This window comes from Heterocephalus glaber, unplaced genomic scaffold (assembly GCF_053883595.1).
Source record: "Heterocephalus glaber isolate CG9 unplaced genomic scaffold, H.glaber_assembly_v1.0 deba00001226, whole genome shotgun sequence".
In the NCBI taxonomy this organism is placed as follows: Eukaryota; Metazoa; Chordata; class Mammalia; order Rodentia; family Bathyergidae; genus Heterocephalus; species Heterocephalus glaber.
This window is the reverse complement of record NW_028258219.1, coordinates 505,054-527,343: the sequence shown is the minus strand read 5'-3', so window position 1 is coordinate 527,343 and position 22,290 is coordinate 505,054. Positions and strand designations below refer to the sequence as shown.

Sequence of the window (22,290 nt, the reverse complement as noted above, 5' to 3'; positions counted from 1 at the left end):
CACGGATTAACCTACTAAAGAGTTCCTAACTATGAACGTCCTGTTACGAGGTGAGGTCTGGTTGGAGGAAGCAGGTCACCGGGGACATAACCCAGAAGAGTCTACTCTTTTCCGCAGCCCCTCTCTGGCTCTCTTCCTGTTCTTCTCTACTTCCCGGCCGCTACACAGTGAGCAGCTTCCCTTCACCATCCCCTTCCAGTATGATGCTTACGCCTCAGAGCCTGCCAACCACACACTGGAACCTCTGAAACTGTGAGCTGAAATAAATGTCTCTTCGCTTAAACTGACTTTCTGAGGTACTCTAGTCACATATGATCAGCACTGCAACAGACCTTCCCCAAACAGGGTGACTGCCAAAATAAAATATTTTGTTTCCTCCTCAGATAAGACCTTCTGAAAAGCACTGGGTCCCTTGGAGTTCTTGAATTGTAGCACTGGATACAGTACTTGATATCTGACACTCAAGGACAAAATCATCTTCTCCAGGGCTCCCGGCAGAATGACAGACTCAGGCCATTCCATCCAACCTCACCCACCTGCCCAACACATTCTGGAATAAAGCACCACTAGACCATCCTCACAGCTCAAGCCTCTTATTTTCTGGGTAGCATCTTTTCATCCTCAACAGAAATATCCAAGAACAAATAAATCTACTGCTAGAAGTTAAGATCTGTCTTGGTTACTTTCTCATTGCTGGGACAAAATACCCAACACCCACATGTTAAAGGACCAAAGGTTTATTTTAGTTCAGTTTGCAGAGGTTTCAGTCCATAGCCAGCTGGTTCCAAGGCAGGGCAGCACGGCAGAGCGGTATAACAGAGGAGAAACAGTCCATGGCATGGCAGGCAAGAGGCAGTAAGCCTTCCTTTTCCTTTTTTTTTTTTTGGTACCGGAGATTGAACTCGGGTCCTTACACTTGCTACACTTGTGCAGCAGGCAGCTAAACCACTGAGCTAAATATCCGGCCCCTTCCTTTTCCTTTTTATTCTAATCAGGCTATCAGCCTATGTTGATGCCATCCACACCCAGAGTCGGCCTTCCCATTATCCACACCTAGAACCTTGCTGAAGTCACCAGTGAATTAATCTGGTTATCACACCCATAATCTAGTATCACATGCTCTGATTCAGCCACCTCCAAAAAGCCCCACCTATGAGCGCATGAGGCTTGGGGGTACAAGGAGATATAAACCATTACAAGATCATTCTGTTATCCTCACTTCTGTGACATTAAGAGTAGGAAAGCTTCTAAAGATGCTCCTTTAAGCCAATATACAAATCTTAGAAAAAAAGAGAATGGACTTAGGCATTAGATGAAAATAAATTAGTAATTTTAAAAAAGTATGGTCCTATTACCATTTAAACAGAGAAAATGTTTTCTAATATATCATGTGAGTCTAAAAAGTAAGCAGTGTTATATACTGAAATATACATACATTTTTACTATATTCAGTCATTTTTATCAACATTATCAGTGCAATCTACAATTAGGGAATCATTCAAAATGAAAAATTTATTGCTGACCTGGAACACCCTATACCACCTCCTGTATACCAGGCTTTCTACATGGTATGTGCTCCATGGCACACCAGGCAGCCTGAGGTGTAGGAATCGACCCATGTTTCAGACAAGGACGCTGACACACTCTGAGGCCAGTGCTGTCCCCTCATCCAGGTGGCCAGGAACCCAGGTGGCCACACAGGAAAAGTTCTAGCAAAAGCGATCTGGTTGCACTGCACCCTTCGGCAGTTCTCTCAGCCAGCCTCTCAAAAGAGAAGCTTGGGAAGACGAAGTCCCATCAGAATTTTATACCTTTTATTTCCCCTGGTATTAGGGATTGAACTCAAGAAATTTCCACTGAGTTACAGACCCAGACTTTTTTGAGACAGACTCTTGCTAAACTGCTAGGTTTCAAGGTTAAACTTGAACTTGGTAACCTTCCTGCTTCATTCAGCTTCACAAAGTTCTAGGACTATAGGTGTGTGTTGGCAACCTGATGTGAATAACAGCTTTCACAAACTAAAAGAAGAACTCTTTTTTTTTGGTACCAGAGCTTGAACTCAGGACCTTGCACTTGCGAGGCAGGCGGCGGAACCACTGAGCTAAATCCCTGGTCCCAAAGAAGAACTCATATTCACTGTATCCAGGATTTTACTGTGTATTCACCAAAGCTGCCTTTGGTCACCTGGACAATATGCAATATCTAACCAGCAAAATGGAATTTTGTATGTGATAATTGACATTTAGAAGATAAAGGCTGTGCTTCTTACCTCAATGTCAAATATTTCCACCGTGTTGTCCAGCAGCTTCACTCTGACACGCGCGTGCTTCTCCTGGACTCTGGGTGACAATATCTGTCCTGGCTCAAGGGTGCTCACGCCCATGGGGGTCTGGACACCCAAGCGCGTGCCTGCTGTCTGCAGGACCGGGTACGTTCCTTCTATCTCCCCCATTCTTCATCAGTTAACAGTGAAAGAAACACTAAAATAAAACAAAAATACATCAAGGGATTGCCAACTTATATAGATGTTAAAACAATGTAAAAAAATCATGGGGCACACAAGACTCGTTATATTATTTTTGCAACTTCTGCGACTCTTAAGTTACATCCAAATAAAGAGTTCAAAAAAGGCTATACACACATAGGTGGAATGTAAAATAAGAAAACAGGAGGCCAGGGATTTAGCTCAGTGGTTCCAGTGCCTGCCTCGCAAGCCCAAGGTCCTGAGTTCAATCCTCAGTACCAAAAAAAAAAAAAAAAAAAAAAAAATTAAAATTAAAAAATCAATCAGAAAACAGGAGCCCCAATAACATTCCTGGGTGCTCTGAGCCAGCATACACATTAACTCCTCAGCTCCTCAAAGGCCCCACTGGTGAGTGAGCGATGTCATGCCATTCACCTGACAGGGCTGAGGCGCCCTCAGCAGCACACCCTCCCTGGGCCACCCAGTCCCCATACCGACAAGCAGTGCCGACTCTAGCAAAGATGACAGGCACCGTGAGGTGTGGCATCAATGTGTCAGGCAGCAGCTGGCCTGGTCTGATGTAGCTGTGCATCTGTCTCTCATCTCCGCCACTTGTGTGGAGGAGACAGCTACCCAGGGTAGGGAAGATACCGAGAAAGGTATGTAAAGACCGCCAGGCTTGTCTGTGTACTCCTTGGTTTTTCTAATTTGCACCTCACTGGCCTGAGTGGGTGCCATTGTTTGGGGAGGTAATTTCAGGTATGGCACGGAACGGCATCCTGGATGTCCCCGGATAGCTGAGACTTGGTCAGGAACACCGCCCCAGGCCACGCCCGTCCACTCCTGCCCTGCCCCAAACTCAAGATAACCTCATCGCCACCCATGGCCCCAGTAACAGATGACGCTGAGAGTCAAAGAGGGCCAGGGAGGAACTCATGTCCTTTCCAATTCTTCTTGCACCAAAGGAAAGGTCTCTATTTTTAAGCCATCCATTGTTTTAACAAATATCAGTTACACTCTTCTAAAAGAGGCTTGTTCTTTATTGTATTTATTATTATAGTTACCTACTATTTATGGAAATTTTCCCTTTTTGGGGTCAGTACTAGGGATTGAACCCATGGAGTTCTGAGTTACAGCTCCCTGCCCCTTTTTTCTTTATTCTGAGACAGGTCCTGTAAGTTACCCAGGCTGTCCTTGAACTTGTGATCAACCTGCCTTGGTCTCCCATACAGCAAGGCACACAGACATGCACCACCACGCCCAAGCTCAATTTTCCTTCTCAAATGTGTTATTAAGTTTGAAAATCAACTTAAATGAAAATATGTAATGGTAAACCATACTATGGCAAAGGAGCTGTTAAAAGTGGTGAGGGTTAGCTCAGTGGTGCCGCCGCCTGCCCTGCAAGCTCAAGGTCCTGAGTTCGATCCCTGGTACCAAAAGCAAAAGCAGTGGAGGTGAGATTCAAATGCCAGTTAAATATAATCAGTAAACGATGCAAGACTGTAACATGTACAGGTGCAGAGAGAGGCACACACCTGTAATCCTAGCTGTTCCAGAAGCTGAGGCTGGAGAATCACAACTTGGAAGCCAGCCTGGACCACTTAGCAAGGCAAGACCTTGTCTCAAAACAAAAAGCTGGCACGTGGCTCGGTGGTAAAGCACTAGCCTAGCATGCAGAAGACCCTGGGCTCACCTCCAGCACTGAAGAAAAATAATCATTTCAGTCAATTCCCACCCCGTCCTCTCTGCATCAACTCAATTGCTGCTGGTCTCCAGGCGCTCTTGTCTTCTTCACACACGTTTTATTATCAAGAAAAATCAAAATCAAGGACCTTTCTATATCTTGTATGAAATTCAAAAAGTTTCAAAAACTCATTGCCAGCTGTGGAAAACAGTAAGCTCTGTCTTCTCTATCAAATGGGACTGTCTGTATTCTGGGCTCTCGCTTATCCTGAACAGCCTTTCCTGAACACACAAAGTTGCTTGCTCAGTTCAAACCGTGGGAACACAGCTAAAAGCCAAAGACAGCTTATCAATAGTCAGGACTTTCTGTTCGCTACACCCCCTTCATTCCTCACCCCTTCCTCCTCAGTAACCCTTCTGATTCCTCCTGCGCTGCCCACCGGAATTCCGTTCGGGCCAGAATGTGAACCTCCCACCAGCCAGTGAGGAAGAGGTCAGCTACCCCTCCTCCATTCGGGATAAAAGAGCCAACTCCATGAGTGCCCACCGCCCTATGTGTCCTTCTGCAAAGGTGAATTTTGCCTTGTCGAGTCCTCTTGCTTGTCATCTGAGTAAATATTTTTCGGAACCGACAATTTGAGTCCGGGGGCCTACTTCTAATACAGCCAACTCCTACTGCGCACTTACAACCCTAGTCCCACAAAGACAACCTGTTCAACCCATCTGGGTGAGCTCAGCCACACATGAACAGCTTATCAAACAAGGAAGCAGAAAGCCAGAAAGCTAAAATCCCCAGAGAAAGCAAAGTGAGCAACAGACGCAAAATGATGAGGTGGCGCATCATTCTGCCCAGTGTATCTCCCTCCTTGATTTCTGCACAAAGCCAGTTCAACTTCTCCCATGAGAGTCCCAACTGGCTGTGACCTATCTATCACCTTCAGAGGTCTCCAAGCTCCCCAAGGGCGGGCTGGACTCTTGCTGGGTTGTCTGCTGAGTACTGACATAACGTCATTGGCACCAACAAACACACGCTGCCTCCTCAAGCAGGGCACTGGACAGACCTTGCATAGGAGGGCAAAGACTGACCACAGCAGAACACCACTAACATTAACAAGAGGCATGCAAGTTTTAGAAACCATAAATAGGAGCTTTTTCATTTTAATTTCACAAAATTTACTTAATGAGTAGTTAATCCAAAAGCAAGAAACAGGAATGAAGACTTCCACCTTTATGATACTCCAAAGTTAAAACAGATGAAATACAAATAACCTACAAATAAAGAAACCCACCCACCAAATAACAATCTCTAAAGCTTTTGGTCAGTTCACAACATTTACCAAATACTGAACCACCAAGACTGGGTTCTTCCCAAACAAGATATATGACATTACTTTGATCGCTGAAAGTCTTTCCTTCAAGTAAGGCTACATATCTGAAAACATGTACAAAGTCAAAATACATTTGTAAAGGTCATGGCTCTTATTTATTCTACTATACAATTTTCAATTATATTTTTAATGCATATATTTTTATTTATTTAAGGACAAGGTCTCACCATGTAACTATCCGGGCTGGACCCAAGTTATCTCCTGCCTCAGCCTCCCAAGTGCTGGGCTATAGGCATGAGACATGGCTTAATACTTTCAGATGAGGAAATATCTCCAGGTTGTTTCTCTTCTACGTGTTGTAAGAAAGTTATGTCTAAACATGTAATTCTAAAAAAATGGGAAAGGCTAAGCATAGTGCCTTAAGGTATACATCTGGGTGACAAAAATGTAAAAAGAAAACACAAAGAGTTACTACTGGAGAAGTTAGGATAATGGTCCCCCTTTGTGGGAAACAGGCTGTCACTGGGATGAGGGAGGCAGAGAGAAGAGGGTCCTGGGGCGACCAGCACAGTTCCATTTCCTGACCTGGACAGTACTTATGAATATTTTGTAAATCATTAAGCCACACATTTGATTTATGCTACATATACCTACAGATGTTTATGTAATAAAAAAATTTTTTTTGGTACCAGGGATCGAACTCAGGACCTTGAACTTGCCAGGCAGGCGCTATGCCACTGAGCTACATCCCCGGCCCTAATAAAAATATTTTAAAAACCGTGTACTTTTTATTTAACTTTGCTTTATCTCTCATGAGAACAAAAGACACAGACAAATGGAAAACACTTCTCTTGGCTCAAGGAATAGCAAAACTCTCTCCAAAACTATGGCTCACAAAGGAGAAATCAAGATGAGATATTCTGCCATAAGGCATGATGTTATCTTGAAGAAGACAAATTCACTTATGACAGAATGACCCCTCAGGCACCCTGCTGGTGATATTCCAAAGAAAAATCTGTTTGCTATTACACAACAATAACTGCTTGCTTTAAGACAAAAATTTAAGATGATAAAGACTTAAGTTTAAGACTCCAAGGCTAAGCTTATCACTAAGTTTAGGAAACCTTAAAAGAACTTAATAGGAAACTGGTAGGCAATCTCAGTACTGTGAATGTGGGTTAACATTGGTCTCAAAGTCGATCAACTTGGGGCCGGGGATTTAGCTCAGTGGCGCCGTGCCTGCCTTGCAAGAGTAGGGTCCTGAGTTTGATCCCCAATACCAGAAAAATTTAAAAAATAGAAAAAGTCGATCAACTATTTCAGAAGCATCAAATAACTGGACACTTGCTGTAGAAATGGCAGGCTGCTCACTCAGCATCATTTGCTACATCCCGATTGACTCTCCTAGTGGGAAAAAACAAAAGGAAAAGGGTATGCACTGAACCTGTCTTACATAAGTTAAGACCTAATAGAAACTTTGCTTTGTGTGCCTGTAATATTTGTTTTGTTTGTTTGTTTTTTGGTACTGGGGATTGAATTCAGGATCTTGCGCTTGCGAGGCAGGAGCGGTGCCATGAGCCACATCCCCAGCCCATGTGTGCTTGCAGTATTAGAGGAATAGGGATACACCAGCCAGACCAGCAACACACAAGGCCAGTGCCAGTGCTGGGAGATTGTCGTCCATCGCTGCCCACTCTCTGCTCCTGCCAGGGAATGGCAGTATGCAGAACCAGGGACCAGGGAACTCTCCTTTCCATGTGAACGGAACTCTGCAGTCTTCAACCCTAAAACTACCTCTGGCTGGCTGGATACCATTTCTACTACTGACTTTTAGTACTGTGTACTACAAATTCAGCACCTATGGACATGTTCTCATTTAACAACAATAACTCGGTGACATGGCATTTCTTGAAGTCAGAAAATTCAGTTCTTAAGTCTGCAGGAGCTTTGGGAATGTGGTGAAGCACACTGATGGTGGGAAAGGTGAAGGCAGATGGTGAATGGGAAATCTGTTCTTTCTGCTCAATTTTTCTGTGAACCTAAAAGTGCTCTTAACGGACAAAAGGTCTGAAATGACAGATCGGCCCAAGGGCCCAGACCTGGTCATTTACACCCTTGCTCTTCTGCTGGGAAGTCTGCACATGGCTCCCTGGACAAAAGCACAGTCTTCTGCCCACAGTAAAGGGAGTCGGGTGAAACTGCTGCTGGCAATGAAAATCTGCCTTCCTAGAAATGCTTATGGACTGGCTCTTTTTGGAAAACCAAAAGCTAAACCTCCGTATTGACTGTTATGGTTTAGATCTAACATATCCTTCCAAATTCTCATGTTCAGAGGTGGCGACCAGTTGGAAATGGTGGATAACTGGGGGAAGACTTGGAAGGGTGTGCTCTCTTTATGCTTCTTTTTTTTTTTTTTTACTAGTACATGTCTGCCATATATAATGATCACATTCATCATAATCATCATGTTCAAAGCAGCATGATTTATAGTAAGATTTATAATTTTGGAAGGGTGTATTGTTGGTCCTGGCTCCTCCCTTCTTCCTCTGCTTCCAGGCTACCATGTGGTGAGCAGCTTTCTTCTACCATGCCAGTCTGCCATGCTGTTTTTGCTTTGGAGCCAGCCAACCAAGGACTAAAACCATGAGCCAAAAACAAGCCTCTCCTTCTTTAAGTTATGGGTGTTGGGCATTTTGTCCCAGCAACAAGAAAGTGACCAATGCACTGACCAAACAAAGCAAGCAGAATATGATGTCTGTCCTTCATTAAATACGTCTAATATGCCAGAAATCCCTCACTACTTTCACAGCTGGTAACAATCAAATGGGCTCTTGCCGTGTGTGACTTTGGCTCATTTCCTCTTCGCTACAGTATAGCAAGAGATGGATCCTTCTTTATTCTCTTTCTAAGCATGCCTGCTATTTTTTAGAATAAGCAGTTAAGTAAATTAATGAATATGTGGAAGTTGAGTGAGAATGTCAGGTCTTCGACGGCAAGGCCAGGCTCAAAGAACTGATGAGAAACAGCTGGTCATCCACACCCCTCCCAGGACACACACCTCCTCCCTGGACATGGCTGCACTGCTCTCCAGACGCTGTCGTGGCCTGTGTGTCACAGAAACCACATCTGGCACCATTCCCTGCAGAAAGCCGAACAACTGGTGGTGCTGGGAAAACTGCCCCTCAAACCCTGGGAAGGCAGTCATTACTCAAGAATGTCTGGTGCTGGAAGGGCAGCTTACCAACACTCGAGAAAGGCAGGCACTTGTGGGGAATGAGGATAGAGGCATCCGCCTTGGCTTCAGAAGCCCAGAGCCAGTGCACTGGGGTCCAGTTCCAACTCTGCCCTTGATAAGCCCAGCCAAGTCTCTCCTCTCAACCTGCTTTTCATATGGAAAACAGCAGGGGCAGGGGTGGGATAGCAGGTCTTTTTCAGCTCTAAGGATCCATAATTCTTTTATGAGCAGTTCAATATGAAAATAAACTGGAAGGTGATCGGTTCTTTTTTTGTTTTTGGATGATGTGTTCTTAATTGCAATTTATTTATATCATTATTTAAATGGAAGAATTTTAGAATAGTTTCAGACTTACACAAAAATCTGCAAATACACATACTTCAGACAGGTCCTAAGGTCCTGTATATCCCATATCCAGTTTCCCCTAGTATATCCCATACCACTGACATTTTATTTGGTACTACAAGTAATCTAGACATGATTAAAATTTGCAGGACAATATATGCTAGCGGTGGTAAACCCATGGCACAAGTGTTATCTGTTTTTTAAGACAAAAGATGTTAATGCATGAGTTGCTTTTTCTGAACTGAAACCTCAGTATTCAGGTTTAACTACAGTGTTCACATTTTGCAATAAATAAGTGGGTTTTGGGTTGCAGTCTGGGCTCTCGTCTCTAAAAGGTTCGCCATCACTGGTACATGCAGATTAAATACAACATCATTCTATAAAGGAGATTTGAGCATCCACACATTTTGGTATTGAGGTGGGGGGTTTACTGGAAACCAGTTCCCCAGGATTATCCAGTGACAACTGCAGATGACCTATTATTCTTACAATATTACCTAACAACCCAAATAAGTTCTACGAGGGCCAGGGATTTAGCTCAGTGGTTTCGCCGCCTGCTGCGCAAGTGCAAGGACCCAAGTTCGATCCCCGGTACCCCCCCCTCCCCCCAAAAAAGTTCTATGAAGCAAGCGTGAAATTATTCCTCAGAATTGTCAATTGTAGTGATAGGATGTGAAAGCAGCTTATAACTAATTATACATTTATACATTATATGTCTCCATTTGGCTGTGATTGTCTAGGTACAGCCTGTTAATCTGGTATAGCACCTCTTTTGCTCCAACTGTGTTCTGGTTTGAACTAGAAAGCATATGGTCACCTTACTTGCTCTTTTAAGGAATATTATCTCAAGCTAGTGTAGTAGTGACTAATCTACATAAAGAGTACCAAAGTGATTCTCTAGAAAACGCTTTAGTACATAAGAGTTATTACTAGTACAGTTACTTCAGGGGAGAATAGATTGAAAGGTACAAACCTTTTGGAGATAAGGCCATATTGACATCACAAGAGAAAAACCATACTGCTGAGAAACATAGTAAGATGAAGAATCCTAATAGATCTCCATATGCTCTTACAATGCTCTTCAGATTCTATAATGTTCCATTCTCTGCTTCTGGGTGTGTGGTCCCCAAAGAACAGCTCTTGTTCAGCCTCAATCCTCAGGCTCACCGTAGTTACAGCCCCACAACTCCTGCCGCACCTACCCTCTCCTCTAATTTATAATATTTAGCAGTCAAAAATTACATCGGGTGTGGTGGAGTAGTCTTGTAATCCCAGCACTAGGGAGGATGGGGAAGGAGGACTGCTGAGAGTTCGAGGCCAGCCTGGGCTACAGTGAGTTCAAGGCCAGCTGGCACTACGAGGGAGACCCTGTCTCAAAAGAAGAAGAAAGAAATTCAACCTCATAAAATTTTGTTATCACAGCCTTACTACCTCAGAATATGCAACAGTGGCTACAGAAAGGGAGAACTGCTTTCAGACAAATTCAATACCACAGTACAGACTATACTTTCAAAGAGAATTTTTTTGGACATAACTAGTATTTGCCAACCTTGTAATTTTACTTTCACTTTTTTTTTAAATTGCCCAAATACCAAATAGATGTATTTCTTTCTCTTAGAGTATACTTTAGATCTTCTACTACCAGGCACTCTGAGTTTACATAAAACAAAATTTTATAAACTGAAAAAAAGAGCTACAATGAATCTAGATAAGTGGCTGAATCTCTGCAAGCCACAACACTGCAAGCGAACAGTAACAGCTTTATCAAGAGAAGCAGTAAGATCTTTGTATACTACTTTGTGAAAGTGAAGAAAAGCAAGGCACAAAACCAGATGCAGGGCATGTTAACTCCAAAGAGGGAGAACATAAATATATGTATTTGTTTGCATTCATAAAAATAACAATACTGGAAGGATAAACCAAAACTAACGAAAGTGGTCACCTACCCATGAGGGAGGGAGGAAGGGAAAGAGGCAGAGAAGTTAATGTCGGGAACTGTATTCTAGAACACGTTTAACACATTCCCACCAGCTTGGACCAGCAGCGGTACATGCAGGACTGTCCCAAGCCACCGGATGGGAAGTCATGTATGGTATGTACCACCAATGGTTCAGAGACACCTGGTAACAAGACATATGAATTATGGTCATCCTGAATATGTTAACAGTTTTGAGTCTGTTGCAAGATCCTATCACTTGGGCCGGGGATTTAGCTCAGTGGTTCCGCTGTCTACCTCGCCAGTGTAAGGTCCTGAATTCAATCCCCGGTACCAAAAAAAAAAAAAAAAAAGAAAGAAAGAAAAAAGAAAAAGAAAAGATCCTATCTCTTCATTTATTGGGGATGAGAGGTTTCTGCCTACTTGGCCCAGTCCCTGGTTCTTTGGCTGGCCTATAGTATTTTTTGAAACCCTAAGGCAATCTCAGTCTCGCTATACCAGAAAGAAAAGCTGATGAGCACAGTTATATCACCTTGGCTAAAGTGGCACAATCAGCAATAACAGTACATCACACAGCCTAGAAAATGACAAACTGTGGTAACAATTAATCTGTCATCTTTATCTGTATGAATTAGATTAGTAGTTATATAACAAAATCTAAAATGAACCAGAAAATTATATGCAATAAACGAGCCCTCAATATGGTGATTTTACCCTTCGGGGAGAAGATTTAAAAGAGGTTACAGGGGTAAATACAGAGAAATAAGAGAAGAGGAAGAGATCAGAAGCAAGGCTGGAGGACAAAGGAAGATCACACAAACTCTGGGAAACTGGTGAAGACGACAGGAGGGAAAGAGAGAAGGGAGAAATAAAAACAAGAACAGAACAGAACAAAAAAAACCTAGAAACTGAGTTTACACTCATGTAAAAACAATTAACATGCAATCAAGAAAAAACAAAAGAAAACAAGAACAAAAACCAGAAAAGAGGGGGAAAAAAGAAAAAGAAGAGAATAAGGAAAAAGAAAAAAATGTCCAATTCAAGGTATGTCTGCTGTTACTGGTAGACAATGTGGGCAGTAACCCTGTCTAGAGCCTAGATCTGAGCTAACTGATCCCAGCCAGCCAGCAGCAGATTTACATTGGGGTAGTGGATAACCCCAGCAAGCCTGCGACTTTCCTTCACTTAAGTGCAGGCTGGCTTCTGGCTGTGAGGTTGGAGCCAGATTTGCCGAGCCTGCAACAATCCCTGTGCCTCGTGCCAGCTCAAACTCGGCTCCGTGAAGTCCTGCTCAGTTCAACGTGGCACCCTCACCGAGACACTGGGAGCCACTAGACGGAGCTGGCCTGCAGCTGTTCAAAGCTCAGAGCTCAGTTGGCCCCTCTCCAAGATGGCTACCAGCCAATCGCCCTCTCCTGGCTGAGGTCTGAAACTGAAAACTCACCAGCTGCTGCAGTCCGCTGCATTCACTGCTCCATTCCACTGATGCATTTCTCCATGGAGGCCTCTGGGGTTGCCAGGAGTCACTGTGCCTCTGCAGGTCCGACCCTGTCACCTGCCTTTTCACTGAAGTCTCTCTCCCCACAGACTTTAGTTCTTGCTTCAGATCCTCCCTGGATCCCAGGGACCCACTTCTTTCCTTCTCCTCACAACACTATATTCCAGTGTCAGGACACCACTTCTCAGAGGCTCTTTCTCGGCTGCTCACCACTCCACCAGCTAACTCCACCATTCAAAAACTTCTAATAGTGTTTTGTAGACAGTTTTGAATTGGGAACTTTGTGAATATTTTTATATACTGTGTTTTCTTGTTGCTTCCTTCTCTCTTGGCTATAGGGGTCCAGTGCCTATGAACCAAATCCCAAGGAACAACTTCCCTAGGCCCCTGCCATTATGAAACATGGTGCTCTAGGAGTTTCCTCTCAAAGCAAAGACTTTCACAAAGTCTTGCAATTTTGACGCTACAAAGGATGGAGTCCTGCTGCTTCTTGTGATGTCCTCAGCCATCTTTTCTATTCTCCTGTTCCTTCTCAGCAATCAAGATCTCTGCTCTATCTCTGCAGTCCACAGCTTTACTGGAGCCTTCTTTCTGGCCGAAGTGAAAACATTTTAAATCATTCTGCTGGTCTCTTTGCTCTTGACTCTCAATATATATCTGGCTAAAAGCCCCCAACAGTAGCCATGCCATCGCCTCAACATTAGACTGCCTTGAAATTTCTTTTGCCAGATTAATTAGTCCACCGCCCTTAATCTCAGTCTCAGGCAAAGTCTCTGGACACAAGCAAAATGCAGAATAACACACATCATCTGGAGTTCAGCAGCCATCACAGTCTTTCTTCCCAACAGAAACCTCCTGAGCTTGGTCTTTACCAGCAGAATTTCTATCAACATTCTGGTCTCCTGAGCTCTGGCCAGTACCTCTCATCAGGTACAGCCTCAGGTGCTCCAGCTCTACTTTCTCAGCCGGCATTTCTGAGCCTTTCCAAACTCTTTTCATAAGCCAGTCCCAAAGGTTTCTGAACCACATGGTCAGGCAGAGTCACAGTAACAACCTCACTTCTCTGGTACCAAATTTTGTGTTAGTTACTCTTATTGCTGAGACAAAACACCCAACACTCAAAGTTAAACGAAAAAAGGTTTACTTAGCTCAGTTTGTAGAGGTTTCAGTGCATAACCGGCTGGACAAAAGGGAACAGAGCTAGCAGTTACTTTAAAATAATCCAATGAGTTAAGGATGAGTGGACGGAGTACAGGGAAAAAAAAAAAAAGACTGCCCATGTGCTGATCAAAGCTGGAGGCATGGGCTTTGATACCTTTTTAGTTTTGTGAATGTTTGGAATTTTCCACAGTTTTTAAAAAAAACAAAAACAACCTAGCAACAACTTGATGTGGTCAATAACTAAAGGAACCCTTTGGCTAATTCACAGCTCACAGAGACAGAGGCTCCTACTTGGTGGATGCCGGCCCAGTCTACACTTTCCAAAGGTAACCACAGCCCTGAGAACAAAGCTACTTGCTGAAGGCCACAGACCCAACCTATGGAGAGGCAAGATTAGCACTCTGGATCTTGGCTCCAATCCAACAGGCTATGATGCAAATTCCTCAAGACTAGAAAGACAAACAAAAAAACCCTTTGATTTAAAAACTGTACATTATAAAGTCCCTTGTCACTTCCACTGTATTTTTTACTACAATTCCCACTTCATTCTTCGTATTTCCTATATTTCTGCCAACTCCATCTATGTTTCTGCCTGTTTCAAAAATAGCTGAAATATTCTAGTAACAGTTGCTTTTAAAGGTCAGATTTTTATTATAGCCTTAGTAAGCTACCAGAAACTTAGCTTAAAACAACAGTTCCCCCATCAGTACTGTAGACTGAAACCAGCGAATGCTGAACTACTCCCTCATCTATTTGTATTTTGAGACAGGATCTTGCTAGGTAGCCCAAGTTGGCCTTCGAATTTGCGATTCTCCCACCTCAGTCTCCAAATCTGCTAGAATTACAGGTGTGAACCACCACAACCAGCATAATAACAGCCCTTTATTATATCATTGTTTCGGTCGGTCAGAAGCTGGGGTGCAGTGAATTCACCAGAGTTCTCTGTGCTCAAAATCTTAGTCTTAAACCAAGGCGTCAGCTGTGCTTGGAGTCTTATCTGATCCTCTGTGGGAGCAGGCACTTTCAGAACCCTCATGCATTCTGCAGGTACAGGACTGAGGTCTCTACTCGCTGGCTGTCAGCTGTTGGTCACTCTCAGCTTCTCCAGGCCATCTGCATTTCTTGGCTGATGGCCCCTTCCATCTTCCAAGCCAGGAGCAGTGCTTTGAAAACTTCCTATGTTTCTAGTGCCTCTGCAGCTCCCATCTGAAACCAGGTATAGACAGATCCTTGCTTCTAAGGGGCTCATGTAATTATATGAATCCACCTGGATAATCCAGGTCAGCCTCATGATTTCAAGGTTAGCTGGTGAGTTACATCAGCAAAGTGGTAATGCCATGTAGAATAACATAGTCCAGGATAACAGAGATGAGGCCAAACACAGTCTCTGTCAGATCAGTCCAACTTGTATCACATTAGCGTCAGCCTGTCTCTCGTACTGTGCTACTGGACCATGTGGATCTTGCTTAAGTCCTATGGAGAATGTTGGTATTTTTGCTGAGCAGGCACTGACCTGCTCAGGCCACAGGTCCTGACCAGCCTTCTGCAGGAAGTGGTCTGGGTCACCTTAACAACATTCCTCAACAACACCCTGTGTGCGCCCCATTTAGCCAAGGGGAGCTGGCTGGTCTATCCCTGAGCTGGATTCTCAGTCTTTAACAAGCTGGTCAGGGTCAGACCTGCACAAGCACAGCTTAGTGTACCGAGCCCCAAAGTTTGTCAACGTTAAGGAACTGCTTACCCAAGCTCCCCTCTCAACCTTCCAGCTATACTTTCCAGTCTCCTAGGGTTCTTCTTTCAGTCCTCCAGCCAGAAACCTGGGGCTTTAGTTACCCTGCTCTGCAATACACTCTGAATATTGCCTAGGATGGAGCTATAGGACAGAAGAGTGTTTTTTTTAAAAAAGCAACTTCCAGGGCCAGGGATTTAGCTCAGTGGTGCTGTCCCCTGCCACGAAAGCCCAGGGTCCTGAGTTGATCCCCAGTACCAAAAAGACAAAACAAGCAACTCCCATAGGAATGACTGGATGTGGGGAGAAGAGAGGAAAAAAAATGGTGGCTTTCTTGCACTCCTTCCTGGAGCCCAGAATAGAAGGCTTCCCTGCAGCCCTCCCTGTTCATACCTGGTGTCCTCCAGGCTTGGACATCCTGAGTCCAGACCAAGGGGTGCTGGAGGCAACACAGAAAGCTAACAGCTGGTGTACTGGTGCTTCTAACTCTGGACTAGTCCACCACAGCTGCTCTTTGCACATGTGCAAGAGTTACACCTGGTCAGAGAAGGTGCAGGGTGAAGAATGGTTCATCCACCTCCTGGACCATGCTCCACATCTGTGCATTTTAAAACATGTTTATGGTGGTTATCTCTGGGAGAGGGAAGAGGGCTAATTTTTATTTTCTTATTTTCAATTTTCTGTACTTTCCAAACTGCTTTCAGTGATGAGTATGTTACCTTTGAAATCAGACAGTTTCCAGAAGTTGCCTATAATGCTGCTGGCCTCAAATCCTTCCTGAGAGCAGTTATCCAGGTCACATCACTCACTGCTCACCTCCCAGAGAAAGCAAATTACTTGTTCTCCTCTAAGCGTTGTATTTACTCTTCTTTCTAAAACAGTTCGATTAAAAAAATGTAGTATTGGGCAGGGGATTTAGCTCAGTGGTTCCTCCACCTGCCTTGCAAGCGCAAGGTCCCGAGTTCAATCACCAGTACCAAGAAAAAAAAGTAGTATTCTCTGGGACTGATTTCTTATTCAGATATTGGGTTTCTTCCCCAATTTCCTTTTATTAACTACTACTGAAGAAAGTAGAATTGTAATCATAAAGGGATAAAAGATTTAGTAAAGCCTCATGATTGAAACAATTTCTAAAATTTTTTTCTCTTCCTAAACACATGCCCACTAGCTGCTGAAGATGTACAGAGTGCCCTCACCTCACACCCTCACAGGTGATCTGGCATCAAGTGTGTGGCTAGGAAACTGCACCCACAACACAGCTTGAGTATACAGCTAGTGCGGATCATGAAGCTAATGTTTCTGAGCCTCTCATACAGAATCCTTCCATGTTCCTAAGAAAGGCCCTAAGCAGTGTCTCTATGGTCATCTACTTCTGTAAAATTTAGCAAAAATATTCTGATTGCAATAAATTAGGATAGCTGCCTCTTTCCACTGTGTGAAACTCTGCCTTTGTCTCTCTCCCCTGTGTGCCAGGCAGACTGGCAGGCTAAGGGAGACTGAGGCAGGAGCATATTTATGTTCTCCACACACCTGAGTGATTACAGCCATTTCAGCCAGGTAAGGCTCCTTGGATAGAACTATCACACCCAGTGTCACCCAGGGCTTTGTGCCACAGGTGCAGGATCTGGGATCCTGAGGCAACACAAGGGGGTTGATAGCACCTGGCATGGGAAGTGCCCAGGGAGTGGAAAAGAAGGTTGAAATGTAAGAAGCCAATCACTCATTTGGGAAATTTACCATCAGATGTGCTGAACTGCAGGCAGAGAATTCAGCTCTCCATAGTCAAAACAGAAGTCCTTGCCTGTTGGGAGAGAACATCCATCATACTGCAATATAATTATAAGTGTGCCTCAGGTGTATTTTCTTTCCTGGATAGAACTGTCCTCACTTTGGCAGCACATATAAAATTGGAACTGTACAACACGGAATTAATCAGAACTAAGGGGAAGAGGACCATGAGATAGAGCAAAGGGGGAGGAAAGAGGGGGAAGTGGGAGTATAAAGAATTATGACACGTTATGCACATGTACCAACTTCCCACAATGAATGTAATCATTATGTACTGCAAACATAAACATGTACCAATAAAAAAAAACTTGAAAAAGCAAAACTAAAAATGAAAAAAAAAAAAAAAAGAACTGCTTTTCTGGGACACATCTGAGCAACACTAGAAACAGCAAGTATGTCTGTATGTGAAATCATGTTATACACATCTTTTTTGGGGGGGGTACCAGGGATCGAACTCAGGACTCTGCACTTGCTGGGCAGGTGTGGCATCACTGAGCTACATCTCTGCACCTTATACACATCTTAATGAAAATTTAGCAACTATGATAGAGGAATCAATGAATTCTATTCTCTCACTGTCATATGAAAAGGTGATTAAAAATACACAGCTAAGAAAAAAGTATTATAGGTGTCACTCAATTAATTGGAGAAGTAGGTCAAGTAACTAATGTACTATTTTTCTTAATTTAGTTATATTTGCATTATTGGTCATTTTTTCACATCTGTACTTTTTTTTCTCACTCTAAATAATTTACTTTGTAAGTTAAATTTTTACTTGCGTATTCCTTTTTTTCTCTCTCTTTTTTTTTTGTTTTGGTACCGGGGATCAAACTCGGGTCCTTGCGCTTGCCAGGCAGGCGGTAGAACCACTGAGCTAAATCCCCAGCCCTTATGTATTCCTTTTTGTTTTGTTTTCCTTGAGGTAGGGTCTTGGGTGATTCACACTTTGTGGGCTCAGGGCTCAGCCTCCTGAGTAAGTGGGACTACAGCCAAGAACACTCAGCCATATATTCTCTTCCTTAAAGAGTCTCCCTTCCCCCAAAATGTACAGTATATGCTTTAGGCCCCACAATAAGATATGATTGATGCATTCAAACATTTGAACACCTATTCTGAGTTAAGTCTAAACACTTATGGACACAGGAGTTTATAAGAGAGAAAATTCCAAACAAAGAGGACAATATGTTAAATAGTGTGGTCAGTTCTCTGGAGGAAATAAAATGAGGATGACCGAAAGGAACCTGGCAGGTGGAGGGGTAGAGAGGAGGCCTCACCAAAAAGACTGCAGTCAAGCCCTCTGAATGTCCTGGTACACACGAACACCACTGCTAGGAGGCACATGCCAAGCCCTTTGCTTACACCATCTCAGTTACTGCTCACAACACTTTGTGCAATTGGCTTCATGCCCACCCTACAGATCCGGAACTCAGGTCCAAAAAGGTTGGCAGTTATTCAGCTCACAGGCGGCCTCAACCCCACCCTGATTCCATGGCATGCACGGGGCACGCTGTGAGAGAAGTTAACCCAGAAAGTGAGACGACCGTAGAAGCAACTAAGGCCATCTGCAACTGCAGTCACAGAAGAGAAACAAAGAGGAAGGGACCACTGCTAGCCTGTCCTGCAGCAGCTCCCAAGCACAACAGTGGGGCTGGGCCCGAGCCCGGGCCTGACAGGGTCAGGCAACAAGGAGGCCAAAGGGCACAGAAGAGGAAAGGTTAGTGTGGTCTCAAGACAGCTGAAGAGAGGCAGCTTGCAGCTAGGCTTTGAGGGACCCAGTAGGCTACTGGGTGGGACCAAACCCAAGCAGGTATGCAACTGGGCGTCACAGCCATCAGGAGGACAGGCTGAGGAGCAGAGATAGGATGAAACAAGATTCACCACTGCACCCTAGAGCACTACAGTATCGTTCTGCTTTTGAATTTATTTTATTTTTGTACTAGGGACTGAAACCAGGGCCACTGCACTGAGCTACACTTCCAGCCCTTTTAATTTTTATCTTTGAGACAGGGTCTCACTAAGTCAGCTGGGCTTGAATTTGTGATCCACCTGCCTCAGCCCCCCACAGCATGCCTGGGTGCTTCTGAATTTCAAAATGGCAATAATCTCACACATCAGTAGTAGCACTTACAGTACTATAACTTCCCTCTTCATCCTGTTCACATCCTCACTTTTTTGGGGGTGCCGGGGATCGAACTCGGCAAAACCACTGAGCTAAATCCCCGGTCCCTCACATATTTTTTACAATACCATAGTTGCTGTGTCACACATCTTTTAGGTTAAGGCATATTTTAAAACATATATCCATGGGTCAAAATGGTTTAAATTTTGATTGGAAGGAAGAACAGGAATGGGTTAGCCATGAAGCATGTTTAACTTATGGACATAACAAGGTTTGCTATCAGATTGTTTTCAAAAGTGGAATTCCAAAATCAAAATCTTTATCACACGCTTATAGCTGCTCTCCAAAAACACTACACCAAAGTTACTACCAACATAAACACTCCCCCAGAAAACCACCAGACATTAGACTTTATACTAAGTTCTGAGGAACCCTCAACTTTTCAACTTCCGTTGCCAAGGTAAAGCCAAACCCCAACACTGACAAATATACTACGGTGAAATGACTACACATCCCCATCTCAGAGAACAGAACCACAGTCACAACTTTACAATGGGATTCTGTCTCTACACCTAACACTAAAGCTCACAGTAACTGAAGAAAAGGGGAAGCTGGCAAGCTAACAGGCAGGTAGGTGGGTGATGGAAAAACATGAAAGAACTGAAGAGTAAGCAGCAACAATAAAAGACACCTGTTACTGTCTGAATACAGACGAAATGTTGACGTGACTAAAGCAGGAATGTTTGCAAAGTAAGGAGGAAAGTGAATTCCTTGGGGCTGGGATTTCACTATGATGCATGGAATCTTCTAAGCATTATTCTTTGCTTTGGCAATGCAGCTCTCACCTTTTCCTCCCCGCATGACAGCTCTACTTCATTATTGCCTAATTCATTTTCAATTGCCTTTAAAATTTTTTTAAAAGCAGTACAAAAGACTAAAACAATGAAGCACTGAGCTGCGTCCTCAGCTCTTTTCATTTATTTATTTTGAATTTTAAGACTCTTGCTAAGTTCCCAGGCTGGCCACAAATTTGTGTTCTTCCCGTCTCAGTCAACTGCTTTTATAAATAGGGCTGGAGTTCCACAATCTGCTCAGGTTACTCTTCCACCTGAAAATAATCACTACCATTTATTAGGAACTTACCATTCACTGGGGCTCCTAATACTCCCAAACCAGGGCTGGGGATCAAACTCAGTGCCTCAAACACGCAATGCTAGTGTTCTAGCACTGAACTGCACCCCTAGCATCAACAGCTTTCTAAAAACGATTCTTTGTCAGGTGGCCTCACCTGCCTTGCAAGTGCAAGTTCCTGAGTTCGATCCACGGTACCAAAAATAAAATAAAATAAACAAGATTCTTTGCACAATAACCCTAAAAGGTAAGTAAATTTTAAACCCATTTTGCAGATAAGGAATCAAAGGCAGATATAAAACAACATACCTTATATCAACTTCCCCCTTGGGAAAGGAATTAGTAAGTAGGAACATGAAATTCTACTAAGGACTGACAGCAGTTCTACAGGCAAAAGAGCAGAAAGCCCTGCAGTTCAGAAAAGTGCATCATCAGCACCTAGTTCACCAGCAGCAGCTGGGTAATAACCATGTGCAGAAAGCAAGGGCAGAGGAGAAGCGGGGGCTGTGACTGGCTTTGCAAATACCCCAAGGTGTCACCCTAAACCGGCAAGTCAACTTCTCTGACCCTCCCTTTCCTGCAATTTACAATGGTCCGGGTAACTCGGCATGTCTACTCCAACGACTTTGGAATCAACAGGCACGATGAAGTGCTTCACAAATGTCTTCTGGTGTCCAGGCACTCCCAAGAACTTTATTTCGGCCACAGGTGCAGTCTCTCCATGCCTTCCTACTTCGAATATCCCCTCCTCCCACGTCTCAATACGCTGTCGGCACCTTGGTTATCAAGTATTTCCACAAAAAACAAAGTAAAACTTAGAGAAAAATCCCCCTTTAAAGATTTGACCCTGGATCTTAACTTTCTATTCTTTCTCAACACTATGTATTGAGACTATTTCCTTCGATGATTTCTGTTGTTTTTCACAGCCACTAATGGACCTGAAAGGTCGCCCGTGGTTGCTTTCACCTGTGTACACGGAAAGATACTCAGAATCCAGGTTGTGCAATGTACTGGGGTGCGCTCTAGTACCCGATTTCAGTGGTTTTCCCTCAGGCGGCCTTCCACTGGCTTGGGACGGTTTCTAGGCCCTAGTGGGGTAAGAATATTAACAGCTAACACAGATTCCCACCTTGAAGGTAAAACTTGCGACACGCACGCAAGGAGCGCCTCCACACTCGCCCTTCTGGACTCCACCTGTGGCTCGGGGCCGGGCTTCCGCAGCTGCCTCCTCCGCGGCCGCCCCGCATCCACGCGGGCCGCGCAGCCCGGCCCCGCCCTCCGCGTAGGCTTCCCACCCGCGGGCGTCCCCCACCGAAACCTCGCGAAGGCCGCAGAGCCCGGCGCGCTTTCTCCAGTGGACCGCGACCTCCCCACGCTGCGAGGCCCAGGACAACCCGGTCCGCGCCCCGCACCCCCACGCCCGCCACGACCTTACCCCGCCTGTCAGGCCTGCGCCGCCCACAGCGGCCTCCGAGCCTCGAGCCGCCGCCGCCCTCTAGCAACCGCCGGCCGGCCTCCAGCCCCCGCGCCTCGCTCTCGACGTGACACCGCCCTGGCCGCGGACGCACCGCCGATTGGCCTGCGGCGCACTGGGGCGGGGCCTCCCCTGTGCGCCTGCGAGCGCGACACCGACTTGTGATTGGTGAGCAGACGGAGGCGGGGGTGGGGGACGACGCCGAAGTCCAAGCAAACCTGTACAGCAACCGGGCTCGCTGGGCGGAGCTTCGGCTGTCTCGGCCGTCTCGGCCTACTCGGCCTGGCGGCGGAAACCGTCCCCTGGGCGGGGCCTAGTCTCGCTAGGCGGGGCCTCTCTCGCCGGGCGGCCTCATTGGATGCGTGAGCCTTTGCTGGGCGTAGCCGCGGCGTCCTGGAC

General features: G+C 44.8%; 1 protein-coding gene across 12 annotated transcripts in view; it reads right to left on the bottom strand.

Annotated features, from left to right (window-relative positions):
• Farp2 (FERM, ARH/RhoGEF and pleckstrin domain protein 2) overlaps positions 1–22,009 on the bottom strand; it is a 124,767-nt gene extending 102,758 nt beyond the window's left edge. For 10 of the 12 annotated variants that reach the window (XR_015451160.1, XM_004868482.3, XM_004868488.3 and 7 more), the window contains exons 1-2: positions 21,853–22,009; positions 2,270–2,480 (exon numbers count right to left, since the gene is read on the bottom strand). Coding sequence is in view for 11 of the 12 variants with exons in the window: in XM_004868482.3 (XP_004868539.1) it covers positions 2,270–2,452 (183 nt within the window). In the remaining variant the exon portion in view is untranslated. Of the gene's footprint in view, positions 1–2,269; positions 2,481–17,116; positions 17,138–21,546; positions 21,778–21,852 lie in introns of those variants that run through there. The other 2 variants (XM_004868483.3, XM_087210825.1) reach the window with 2 other exon arrangements.
• Positions 22,010–22,290: the final 281 nt, after the last annotated feature.